General features: G+C 35.6%; 1 protein-coding gene across 3 annotated transcripts in view; it reads left to right on the plus strand.

Annotated features, from left to right (window-relative positions):
- Positions 1–12,699: 12,699 nt before the first annotated feature.
- LOC109827790 (glutathione gamma-glutamylcysteinyltransferase 1-like) overlaps positions 12,700–14,414 on the plus strand; it is a 9,353-nt gene continuing 7,638 nt past the window's right edge. Inside the window, exons 1-2 of one of the 3 annotated variants that reach the window (XM_020394808.1) lie at positions 12,700–12,911; positions 14,179–14,335. In XM_020394808.1, the coding sequence (XP_020250397.1) occupies positions 12,837–12,911; positions 14,179–14,335 (232 nt within the window). In that variant the 5' untranslated portion in view covers positions 12,700–12,836. Of the gene's footprint in view, positions 12,912–13,722; positions 13,853–14,173; positions 14,336–14,414 lie in introns of those variants that run through there. The other 2 variants (XM_020394810.1, XM_020394809.1) reach the window with 2 other exon arrangements.

Here is a 14,414-nt window from a genome sequence, read left to right on the forward strand (position 1 = left end):
AAGACCAGAAGACTACACATTAGTCTGACTCGGCGACCATTCCAGTCAGAAAACAGGATCTCGAGCAGGAGAAGAACTCACGATCTGAGATCTCACGAGGGACATCCATCTAAGCTTGGTCTTAGATCTCGAGTATTATCCGAGCGATTATCTCCCTTGGTGGAAATCCCTCACGCTATTTTTCCTTCGTGAATAATACCCGCACATCACTCGTTGTAGATCCGACCGATCTAGATCGCGGTGGTCACGGATTACCCCGGCGCAGGGCAAAGGACCCCCAAAGCGAGCCGACCGAAAACAGTGAGCTCTGATTTTTCACAGAGCGAGATGTAATTTCTTATTTTCTTTGATTTAGTTGTAACCGGATCTATTAAAAGACCGTCTTTTGTAATCTCAAAAAGTTGTAACTCAAGATGACAATTATCTCAATAAAGAAGAAAGCAACGGTTTTCCACGCGAACAATCTATAGATAGCTCACTTTCTTATTCAGACTTGCATACCTCACTAGGGCAATCGCCTAGTAGCCATGTGAATGAAGATGCTCCAATGCTGTCGACAATTGCACTTGAAGTGGAATCCACTGGAATGCGTTGGATTTCCTCCAAGTTGACGTGATGTGCTTCTATATGTTTCCACAAGTATAAGCACTATCAAAAGAAGCAAGTTTGTTAAGAATAGATGGATCAAAAGCTTTAAACAAAAGTTCTAACAACAACTTGTTCATAATAGACATCTTATTATCATCATTGCTCCACTTGGATTTCTCCAATGTGGGCACAACATAAGCACAATCAATTACTTCCCATAAATCGACGTGTTTAGATCTAACAAATAGTTTAAATCTAAAAGTCCGTTGAGCATAAGGGAAAGCATTGAACGAAGAAGCAACATCTATAGCATAGCTTAAACTAGGTGCACTGTGTATATCCACGATGATGATGCAAGCAAGAAAAACCACAAAACTAGATTAACAAAATATAACAGTGAGGATCTTTGGCTCTAGGCGATTAAGCCACAAATCAAGAGCACTACGCTCTGATACCAAATGAAAGTACCCTAGAGGGTGGGGATGAATAGGGTAAAGTTAATCTAATCTGATTACGATGCCAAATTAAAACTTATAAATTAATATCCTAGCAATATGATATACAAAGAGATATGCAAGGATAAACAATGAGACAATAGGCAATATAAACACAAGCACCAGATATAAAAAATAATAGTGTGCCAAAAACAATCACAAACACAAGATATGATCACGGAGTTCAGTCAATCCTCGACCTACGTCTCCGCTCCTCACCTCGAGGAGATTTCCACTATCACTCAAAAATTCTACACAAAATAGTTTCCAAAGATCAGCTATAACTTTTACAATATACACGATGTCAATCACACAAGATACACTTCTCTAAGTGTTGGACTACCCGTGTTACTTTCCTCAAGTGTTTTGAATTATAACATCTCCCTAAGATTTACAACCAACCCACTCCTCTTGGAATTGATCCCGGTCTTTCCCAACCACTCTTCTAAGAGTTCTTGTGTATTACAACGTGTATAACAATAAGTGCGAATAAATGATTTTGTTCTCTAAACAAATGAGAACAAAATATAAGCACTCTCAATTAAACACTCTCACAACCCAATAATACTAGATGTGATATACTAAAGCTTAAGTGGTTGTGTGTGTAAATAATGAGTAAAATAAAATCAAACACAAATAAATATATCAAAAAATATAGAGTAGCTAAAGAGAGAGTTTAGAAAACTTCTCCAAAGCAAGGAGAGATAGAAAATTGAAGATGAACGTCTCAACAATGAAATTGAGATCCTTCTCTTTGTAAAACTATTTTTTACATAAACAAACACACTTGATTTATCTTAAAAACTATGAAACAAACTGCCCAAACTCTATTCTTATATTTTCATAACGTTCAAATGGGTCTTGAGGGCTATTTATAGCCTTTCAAACAAAACAAATTAGAAACTAGCTGTTACAGTAAAAAAGCATGATCAGTCGACTGATGAGTATTATCGATCGGCTGAGAAATTCGACCATTGGCTAATTCTGGAAAAATAAAATAACGCCGGTCGACTGACAAAAACTTGGTCTGTCGACTGATAACACTGCTCGGTCGACAGACTCTATTTGTTGGTCGACTGATCGACTGTAAAAGAGAATGTTGTAAAAACACTTCTTCCAAGTCGACTGAAAAATACGTGGTCAACTGACATACTGTTCGTTTGACTGTCCCGAACAACCGGCCGACTGAAAAATAGACACAATGGATACTTAAATTTACTAAAAAGTTAATTTTTTAAATTCGATTTAAAATAGTAAATCAACTCCAAAAATAGTAAAACTTGGGAAAACGTTTATACCTATAAAAATAAACATGTTGGAAGAGAAATTTCTAAAATAGCATTTCCCATTTGTAAAAACTCACTATTTTACATAACGATAAAAAATATGAGATCGTTAAATACTTGATTTTGATGAATCATTTCAAACAACTTATCTACAAAGATATTCTAAAAATCCTTCAACAAAGCAAAACAAATAATAAAAGCGATAAATTGAATAACGTGTATGTGTATGGTTTGAGCTTTAAGTATAAACACATAAAGTAAAATACCTAAAATACAAACACTATACCCAAGCAAATAATCTGCATGAAGCTTGATCTTGGTAGTAGGGACGAAGAGCAATAGAGAATCTTTAACTTGAATGGCAACGTCTTCATTCCGATTTCCGCTAACCTCCAAAGAATGCCATTGTTAACATGCAATTCCATCCAACCTCCAACCGAGGATGAGAATCTCGAATACTTGGTGAACAAACGCAAATACTAGACAATGATATTAGGATTGGTTTGTTATCAAAAATCAGATTAGATAATAGGCTCATAAACATGAGATCTAATAGAGTAGAATTTAACGAGGGAAGAAAATATTACAATGATATGAGACATTATTTGGAGGGAACTTAGTATGTTACCCTCCAATTTTTCATTTCCCTCCAAAAAATCTCTCCCAGCAATTATTGTCATTCTTCTCTTTTCTGTTGAACTAATCACTTTTTATTGTATAATGTAATGAATGGTTGCCTAATAAGACAAAAAAATTTGACACTCTATAAATGGGTACAAAAGGATAAACTGAGCAATACTTCAAAATATAGTATATATACTTTATACAATATTGGCTAAGAGTGTTTTGTTGGATTAAATCTAATTATGGGCATATATGTTACATTAGTATATAATGCTATCCTTAAGGTTAACCCGTATAAAGTGATCAATAAATTTGGATTAATGAATATTTAAATAAATTATGGGCTAAATGTGCGGATACCAGGTTGTAATTATAATTTGATGATGGGCCAAATTATAAAAGAACAACAACTATAAATAAATGGTTATGGTCCCTAATCTTAGGTTATATTCTCTAATTCTCTTCACCCCCATATAGAGAGAAATTTGGCTAGAGAGACCCTCAAGATTAGAAGATCCAAAATCCAAGTTTCAGATTCGTGAGAATCCAAATGAATTTAGGCATGCTTCCGCTCTCATGCTAATCTCTATGAATTAATCATGATAATAAATTCTTTTACAAGTGGTATCAGAGCCACCTTGATTTGTTCATAGAGTTTAAGATTAAAATTAGGATTTTTTATCTTAATCTGTGATTTTCAGAACTGTTCACGAATGAACAGTAACAAATTTGGATTCAGTTTTGTTATTGTTCGTATGAATAGTAAAATTTAATGTTGTGTTTCTTTTTTTTTATTCTGGTTTCAATACAAAAGATTTAGCTTAAGAAAAAAAATTGGATTCAGCCATCGTTCACTTAACTCCTCGTCGGTGATGTTCGCTGGCGGCCCCGTTGTCAAAAGAAGACAGCGGCGGCAACATCAGGAATGTTGGCCTTTTTGTTTTGATGATGTTTAACAAATAATTTACTACTAATATTGTTTGTCTAGTATTTATGTTTTTGTATTTATTCTAGGCAAACAACATGTTGGAGGTTAGATGGAATTGTGCATTCATGATCATATCTAATGGAGGTTGGCGGAAATAGTGGTTGAAGTCTATGCAGTTCAAGTTGAAGATCCAAGTTCAAGCTTCATCCGTAAGTTTACCAAGAAGAGCTTCAATGAAGATCTATCAAGCTTGGGTAATTTAGTTTAGGAGTTTATACTTTGTAGTTTTATAGTTTACAAGTTTATATAAATATGAAACATATATTCTTGTTTACATATATATACATGTTTCATATTTATTATTTTGTCGAATGCATATTGTGCAAAACTTCATTTTTGCATAATATTGAGTTTTTTGGTTTATAGACTTAACAACAATAGTTTATATCTTTCATTAAGTCTATAAAATTATTTTACAAAGTTTTAAATTTTGGTTTATGTCAAAACATCAAATTTCAAGTATCTCATGTTTTCATGTTTTGGACATATTTGCAAAATAGTGATATTTTACAAATGGGAGGTGATTTTTGAAAACCAATTTTTTGTAACATGTGTATTATCATGTCTACAATCATTTTCCAAAGTTTCATAATTTTTGGAATTTGTTTGCTATTTTTAAAGACAGTTTAAAAATCAGATTTACTGTTTTAATCAGGCTGATACAATGTTATCAGTCGACTGATGAATGTGTTCAGTCGACTGAAGAAATCACCTAGAATGTCAAAAAGTTTCTGTTTTGTTTCAATCGACTGATCAGTCGACTGATGAAGTTATTGGTCGACTGACAAGTTTATTAGTCGACTGATGATGTGTTGCTGACCTGTAACGGTCAGCTCATCAGTCGACTGATGAACAATATCAGTCGACTGACGGCCCAACGATTAGTTTTTCTAGCTTTCTATTTTTTTATCTTTTTGCTGGTTTTGTTAGTTTCGGACTGATGAGGTCATTGGTCGACTGACGAGTTCATCAGTTGACTGATGATGTGTTACTGACCTATAACGGTCAGCTTATCAGTCGACTGATGAACAGTATCAGTCGACTGACGGCCCAACGTCCAGTTTTTCCAGCTTTCTGTTTTTTTATATTTTTGCTGGTTTTGTTGGTTTCTTCTTGGCTTTGGGGTTTCCTATAAATACTCTCACATATCCTCAGTTTATTTTAACAAGAAGAAAGTTTTTAAACAAGTTTAAATGGTGTTTAAGTTTGTTTTAGTGTTTGTTTCAAGTTTGGTTTTGTGAAGCAATTTTCACAAGAGCTAGAGGAGATCACCATTTGCGTTTGAGCTTCAACTCTTCTCTCTCTCTCTCCCTCTTGTTATCTATAGAGAAGTTTTTCTAAACTCTATTTCTAGCTATTTATTGTTTTGTTCATAATTTCCATAAGCTAGAATATTTATTTGAGTTTAGATTTGTTTTGATTATACTCTTTGTTCACACACAAACATTGAGCTTATTATATTTGCATACATTGTATAATTTGAGTTGTGAGGAGTGTGACTTAGAGAGTGAGCCTACATTGTGTTCTCATCCATTGTAGAGAACAAATTTATTTGTATTGTGAACCTAATTGTGTTGAACACTTTGTAATACATTTATACACCGAGAGAAGTGTGTGGTGAGAGACGAAGTAGTCCCAAGAGAAGTGGGGTAGGTGGTAATGCCTAGAGAGAGGTTATAATTCCTAACACTTGAGGGAGACACGAGCTAGAGACCAACACTTAGAGGGTGTAAAGTGGGATTTCAAGAGTATGAGATTGTAAAGTTTTCGGTAAACTAAAAAACCGAGTGTGAGGTATAAATGTTATTCGGGTGAGCATAGAAAACCCGGTTGTGATAGTGGAGTTCTCTCCGAGAGTGGGAGCGAAGACGTAGGACGAAAGGTCTGAACTCCGTGATTATTTATTTGTGTTTAAGTTTTTCATTGGCACATTTTCTTTTATGTTTATCTCATATCATCATTATCTATAGCTCATTGTTTATATTTCTCTATCACATTTGTATTTTGTTTGTTTTACCCTTGTGTTATTTGCATATCCTTGCACATATATTGTTAATATCTCATTTGCTAGGATCTATTTATTTATTAGTTTTAATTTAGTATTAAATCGGATTAGATTAGCATAAACCATATTCACCCTCCTCTAGGGTTCTTTCCTAGTGGCAATAGGGTGCTTTCAAGGAAACCCTAGGGTTTCGAAACCCGAGGGTGCGAGAACTTAAGCGACGGCGGCGATGGTTTACTTTCAAAACCCTAAGGGGTTGAAAAAAAATCGTGCGTGAAAACGTGCAGGAATTAGGGAGGCGGCAGTTACCTCGATTCAGGCGAGCTTGTCGGCAATATTTATAGGCAAGCTCGAGTCCTTGACTGCAAGCGAGATTCGTCAGCTACATTAGCAGGCGAGACTCATCAACAAAGGGCTCAGGCGAGGAAACTCATTCAGGCAAGCTCGTGCTTCATGCGAGCTCCAGCCCCAATTTCACGTGAGCTTGATTTTGAGCCTCAGGCGAGCTCTGTGCTTGATTACAGGCGAGCTTGACACCTCTATTCAGGCGAGTTTCGTCCTCGATTTTAGGTGAGCTTCATGCTCGAATTTCAGGCGAGCTTGACTCGAATACGGCGAGCTCGATTCGGCGAGTTTTTTCAATTTCAAGCGAGCTCGAATTAGGAATCCTGCAGGCGAGCCTTCAAAATTTTAGGCGAGCTCAGATTTTTTTTCTTCGGGCGAGCTTCTAATTTTTGGTAAGCTTGAGTTTTTCCCGTCGGGGCAAGGAGGAACTGTAGTGACAACGAGCTTCTTTGAGAACTCGTTCAAGTTAGGGCACAAACCAAAGCATTGGGTCTTGTTTAAACATTGGGCCTTGTTTAAACAATTAACTTAAGAATTTTATTAAGCTTTGGGTCTGTGATTAAATTATCAATTAATTGTTAAAAAATAATTAATATCTTAAGTTATATAGGCATGTAATTAATTTGGAGATTATTTGAATTGCTCAAATAATCTATTAAGTTGTAGGCCATAATAATTTATGGGTCTATCTACGGTTAATTAAAATAGAGAAATCTATTTTAATTGCTCAAGTTAATTTCAGAATATCGTTTGGTAGTTAATCAATTATTTAATTCAAATAATATAACACTAAGGTATTAAGGTTGTCTTTCATTCTAAATGATTAATTAAAACAAGATGTTGCCAAAGTAACCTCTCTTGTATAGATTATTCATGAGGGATGTTAGATGATTGTATGTATGTTTTCGTGTAAATATTTAATCGGTCCAAAGGAAGGTTAATATTTATTTAGACTGCATACATATCTGCCATGATAAACGTGTGACAATTATAAGGTTTACATGTGGATAATTAATCGATCCAAAGATAGTTTTATTATTTGACATGAGTTATTATCAGTGTTTGATCATTGCAACAAGGTATCACTTACAATTAATTTTACTGTCCAAAGACTTGATATTAATGTTGTACTAGATATCTTGAGATGAGATTTATCATTATTTGAATTTTATTGATTAATAATTAAGGTTAAAAATCTTTTGTTTATTTCAGCTAATGCATCTGCTGTAACAATTTCTACTAACATTAACTCAATTCCCATGCTCAATGGGACTAATTTTAATGTTTGGAAAGAGAACATATTAATTGTTCTTGGCTACATGGATCTAGACTTTGCATTAAGAACTGAACAACCCCAACCTCTTAATACGGATAACACTCCTGATGCAAAGAAGAAGTATGAGAAATAGGAGCGTTTAAATCGTATGAGTCTCATGATCATTAAGCGCAGCGTTCCGGAAGCCTTCAGGGGTATAGAATCCGAAGGGGTTACTAAAGCTAAAGATTTCATTGCTGGAATTAAGAAGCGTTTTGCGAAAAACGATAAGGTAGAAACAAATACGTTATTAGCTCGCTTGATTTCGATGAAGTGTAAAGGCAAAGGAAATATCAGGGAGTATATTATAGAAATATCTCATATTGCTTTAAAACTTAAGGCACTCAAACTTGACCTATGTGACGAGTTACTGGTGCATCTGGTTCTATTGTCTCTTCCTGCAAAATTCAATCAATTTAAGGTCAGTTATAACTTCCAAAAGGAGAAATGGAGTCTAAATGAGCTTATTTCATATTGTGTGCAAGAAGAAGACAGGTTGAAGTAAGATAAGACTAAAAGTGCTCATTTAGTTTATGCCTCTTATCCTGAAAAGAAAGAATGATTATGAAGCTGTTAAGGGTCCTGTTCAGAAGAAACAACATAAGGATGATTAGGGTTATTTCTTCTGCAACAAGTCAAAGACTGTACCAAATATCACGTCTGGCGTGCTAAAAAGGGTAAGTTCCTTACTTTGGTTTGTGATGAGGTTAATTTAGCTTCAGTACCTAGAAACACTTGGTGGTTAGACTCTAGTGCTACTACTCACATAAGTGTTTCTATGCAGGATTACCTGAGCTACCGAAAATCAAGTGATGTTGAAAGACACATCTTTGTGGGCGATGGACAATCGGTAGATGTGAAAACAATAGGGCACTTTAGATTGCTATTAGGAACTGGTTCATATTTAGACTTAAAAGATACTTTTGTAGTACCTTCTTTTAGACAGAATTTGATTTCTGTTTGTATATTGGACTAATCAGGTTATTCTTATTCATTTGAAAACAATCAATTCAGTTTATCTTTTAATTCAAATGTTATGGGAACTAGTTACTTGAGTACTTATGACAACTTATATTTACTTGATACAATTACCTCTTATAACGAATCATTACATGTGGAATCACGTGGTACTAAGCGTAAATTAAATAAAGAAAATTTGGCGATACTATGGCATAAGCGCTTGGGTTATAGCTCAAAAGGTAGAGTTGAGCGTCTTGTGTCTGATGACATTTTGGATTCCCTTAATTTTTTAGACTTCAACGTATGTGTTGAATATATCAAAGGAAAACAGACCAAAGTTAAGAGATTAGGTGTCAACAGATCTTCGGATGTCTTAGAATTGATACATATAGATATTTGTGGGTCATTCCCTACGACATCTTGGAATGACCAACAATATTTTATATCATTCATAGACGATTACTCACGTTATGACTACCTATATCTCATTCATGAGAAATCTGAGTCTCTGGACATGTTCAAAGCTTTTAAAACTGAAGTTGAGAATCAACTCAACAAAAGAATTAAAACTGTTAGATCTGATCGTGGTGGTGAGTACTACGACAGATATGATGGTCCAGGTGAACAACATTCAGGACCATTTGCTAGATATATAGAGAAATACGATATTGTCCCACAGTACACCATGCCGGGGTCACCTAGCATGAATGGTATAGCTGAAAGTCGAAATAGGACTCTTAAGGATATGATAAGAAGTATGATTGCTCATTCTTCTTTACCAGAGTCACTCTAGGGAGAAACACTAAAGACAACAGCTTATATTTTGAACAAAGTACCAAGTAAAGCAGTTGCTAAAATATCTTATGAGCTTTGGGCTAGTCAAAAGTCCAGTTTAAAGTACTTACATATTTGGGGATGTCCAGCCGAGATAAGGCCTTATAGGCTAAATGAAAAAAAATTAGACTCCAAAATAATTAGCAGCTACTTTATTGGGTATTCTGAACGTTCTAGGGGCTATAAATTCTTCCCACACTCATGAATATTTTTGAGACGGGAACATCAATATTGTTTGAGGATGTTGAATTTGGGAGGAGAAATAAGGATAGAAACATTGCTTTTGAGGAGGAATTGGTTTCAGACCTTAACCATATAGTCACTTTTGACGATATTCAGGTTCCTATACCTATTATTGATCAAGAAGTGAATTCGGAACCTTAAGAAGACAATGTTGAATAACTCCCTGTTCCAGAAGAACAAACTCAACAACCTCAAGAACCAGTGCCATTAAGGAGATCCACGAGAGAAAGGAGAAATGCTATTCCGGATGATTATATTGTATTTCTCCAAAAACATAAGGAAAATAATGGAATGTTGGAAGATGATCCAATCAACTTCCTTCAAGCTATGAAAAGTTCTAACTCTCAAAAGTGGATTAATGCCATGAATGAAGAATTCAAGTCTATGCAAGACAATAAGGTTTGGGAACTTGTCTCATTGCCAGAAGGTGTAAAACCAATTGGTTATAAATGGATATTTAAAACCAAGCGGGATATAAATAGTAACGTGGAGAGGTATAAGGCACGTCTTGTAGCTAAATGCTATACCTAAAAGGAATGCATTGATTATACAGAGACTTTCTCGCCAGATTCATCGAAAGACTATTTCAGAACAATAATGATGCTTGTTGCTCACCTTGATCTTGAGTTACATCAGATGAATGTTAAGACTGTATTTCTCAATGAAGACATTGATGAAATGATCTATATGGTACAACTAGAAAACTTTGTATCAGGTGACCCGAAGAATATGGTTTGCAAATTAAGAAAATCCATCTATGGACTCAAGCAAGCTCCTCGTCAATGGTATTATAAGTTTCAACAAATAATTATCTCGTTCGGTTTTGAGATGAATGTTATTGATGAATGTGTATATCACATGTTCAGTAGGAGTAAGTAGATTTTTCTGGTGCTGTATGTCGATGATATATTGCTTACCACTAATGATATAGGCATGTTGCACGAAACCAAGAGATTTCTATCAAAGAATTTTGAAATGAAAGATCTTGGGGATGCCTCTTTCATATTAGGAATCCAGATACATCGAGATCGTTCTCGAGGTATTCTTGGATTATCACAAAAGAGCTATATCGATAAAGTACTCAAAAGGTTTGGCATGTAAGGTTGCAGACCAGGTGACACCCCTGTTGCTAAAGGAGATAAGTTTAGTCTCAATCAGTGCCCTAAAGGTAACCTTAAAATTCAGGAAATGCAGAAGATTCCTTATGCTTCGGTTGTAGGAAGTCTAATGTATGCTCAGGTATATACGCGTCCGAATATTGCATATATTATTAGGTTGTTAAGCAGATACTTAAGAAACCCTGGTATGGATCACTGGATAGCAATCAAATGGGTTATGAGGTATCTTCGGAAAACAAAAGATTATATGCTCACATACAGAAAATCAGATCAGCTGGAGGTCATTGGGTAATCTGATTCTGATTTTGCTGGATGCCAAGATAGCAGAAAGTCTACATCAGGCTACATTTATATGTTAGCAGGAGGAGCTATATCATAAAAAAGTATCAAACAGACACTCGTAGCTTCCTCCACTATGGCAGCAGAATTTGTAGCTTGCTATGAGGTATCCAATCATAAAATATGGTTGTGAAATTTTGTCACCGGACTGCGCATTTTAAAAAATATTGAAAGACCACTTAAGTTATTCTGTGATAATAAATCAACAGTTATGTATTCCAATAACAACAGGAGTTCAACTAAGTCAAAACATATTGACATTAAGTTCCTGGTTGTGAAAGAAAGGGTACAGAGTGGACAGATATCCATAGAGCACATTGGATCAAACTCCATGATAGCAGATCCTCATACTAAAGGATTGCCACCCGAGGTCTTTCCTGAGCATACCGCTCATATGGGTGTGGTATTATTCGAGGATATCATGATTTAGTGTGAGTTTGTAATTTTTTGGTGCTCTATGTTTGGTTATATTATTTGATTAGAATAAGTTATTCAGTTAAGTCACTCTGTTACATTATGTTTGGTTTTGACATCACTAAAGTTTAAGGTAGGACCAGTTAAAAATAGACATGTACTGATCACATTGCATGTAATTTTCATGCTGCGCATCCATGATTGATCTATGTCGTTTGATTGTATTGGTATATGTGACCATTGATGGGTTTAGTCACGATAAATGTGACGAAGGCCGCTTTGATGCTATATTGATATTTTCAATGGACGAGATTGTTTGGAAATACCCTTATTTGTGATAGCAATTTCTGAGCTCATAAGGTTGTACACATTTTTATGAAACATATAGTGCCCAAGTGGGAGATTGTTGGATTAATTCTAATTATGGGCATATATGTTACATTAGTGTATAATATCATCTTTAAGGTTAACCCGCATAAAATGATCAATAAACTTGGGTTAATGGGTATTTAAATAAATCATGGGCTAAATGTGTGGATATCAGGTTGTAATTATAATTTGATGAGGGGCCAAATTATAAAAGAACAACAACTATAAATAAGGGGTTATGGTCCATAATCTTGAGTTACATTATCTAATTCTCTTCACCCCCATCTAGAGAGAAATTTGGCTAGAGAGACCCTCAACATTAGAAGATCTAAAACACAAGTTTCAGATTCGTGAGAATCCAAATGGATTCAGGTATGCTTCCACTCTCATGTTAATCTCTATGAATTAATCACGATAATAAATTGTTATATGTTTTTGTATGAAAAACTTTGGCCAAAAAGCTTAAATGGGTTTGACGCTAATTGAGGAGGGAGAGCGCATACCTTTTTTAAAATTGCAGTCGTGCTATTTGGCACGCGCTTTAGCGCGCGCCTCAGCTCGCACAGAGAGGAGGAGGTGGGACCCACTGGCACAGTGGGTCCCATAAAATTGACTGCTTCATAGATTAATACATCAATACGATCACCAAATTAAGAATTGACATTACGACTTTCTAAAAGTGTACTCGAAAAAGCATAAGGGCGTTTTCGTCATTTCACTCACAGCCACTTCGCCTAACATCCTTCGCCTTTTAAAAAAGCAAGAGGATCCTCCATTTCGCGGTTTCCAAATTAATAATAATGACTCAAATCCCCGAAATTAAAAACCCTAACCTCTCATAATTAAAGAAAAAAGGGGGAATCTTTCAAATCGATAGATCGAACCCTAACATTCTGCGATCGAAGCGAAGAGAGATGGCGGTTGCTGGTCTTTACCGTCGGATTCTCCCGTCGCCGCCGGCGATCGAGTTCGCCTCAGCGGAGGGGAAGGTGATTCTTCTACGATTCGTGTCGATTCTCTTTATTTTCCCCCAAATTTGTGATATCCATTGCTTGGATTAGGTATTTTCCACTAAAGATCTGCTGTTTACGAAATGTTGCATTCTCATCTCCGCTGATCAAATTTCTGTTTGTATAGTGGTTATTAGGGATTTTGAAGTAGATTAGTTGCATAAACAGCTCGAATAGGGAGCTATTATTCAAAATTGAAGCAGGTTTTACTTTGTTGTTGAAAGCTGAAACCTCTTTTGTCATTTGTGGAAGAAATTATTATGATAAGCTGGAATCAGTTACTGAAGTCTGTTTTTCACTTGATTGTAATGGATATTTGCCCATCACAGTTGTAAGAATGATTGGATTGAGGTGGTTGTACTATACAGTTGACTTGTCAGTGTAGCATAATCAAATTTGCCGTGCAATTAACCGCCAAAATCCTGCTATTATTCATGCATAAACTAGCCACGTCAAATTCAGTTTTATATATTTTCAACCGTGCCAATCGGCTCTGTTAGAACAAGTCTGTGTCCACCATTCAAGATGCCATAATAAATCCTGACCTTCGTAGTTTTTCTTTTTCTTTGAGTGGTGGGGTTGAGTGTTGGAAGTTCGGCCTGTGTGGAGTTACAGCACAAGGTTGAGGTCGACAACCTAGCGTGGACTTCGCACCATGCAATGCCCCATCACAAGAGGACCCCATAGTCAATATACTCTTCTCTATCACCTCGACTAACATAAATCAGATGAAGGTATAAATAAGAGAAAGCTTGGCCTGGGCTTTGTTAACACGCTGCAATCCTTTATCAGAAGGACTGAAGCATCATCCTGTCAATCATCTCAACTAGCAGCAGTAAAATGAATCAAAGGGATGCAAGGTGGTAGATCTTATCTGGATCATGAGAACACCCTTTGTATTGCAGGCCTAGTTCATCAAGGTAACATCTTGGTATGAACCTCAAGCACCGAGTAGATTCATGGCAAATACAGAAAATTGAACTGCTGTTTAGGACATGTATTTCCAGTAGGAAGGAGCATGCATTAACTCCGAGCGATTTCAGTTATTTTTTTTCTTTCCCCTTAAGATTTGTACTGAGAAGTTAAAATTTTCATTTATGATACTTAAGTATGGTTATACCACCTGAATATCGATGTTCTCTTTATAGTTTATACATTGCGTCTTTTTGATGTATTACAGTGTGAATGTATTTTTCAGTTTTATGCACTAATTTTCTCTCTGTCTGTCACTATCCTGAAAGTTCAGCAACTATTCTCTGAAGCCCTACGAAATGGAACCATGGAAGGATTTTTTAAATTGATTTCCTACTTCCAAACACAATCTGAACCTGCATATTGTGGGCTGGCTAGTCTATCTATGGTCTTAAATGCACTTGCAATTGATCCAGGAAGAAAGTGGAAAGGTAAATATATGTTGCATGTACTAAAATATTTATAGCTGCAGCCATTTGTTAATGACATAATCTTGCATCACAATCACCA

This window comes from Asparagus officinalis, unplaced genomic scaffold (assembly GCF_001876935.1).
Source record: "Asparagus officinalis unplaced genomic scaffold, Aspof.V1 AsparagusV1_Un435, whole genome shotgun sequence".
Lineage (NCBI taxonomy): Eukaryota > Viridiplantae > Streptophyta > Magnoliopsida > Asparagales > Asparagaceae > Asparagus > Asparagus officinalis.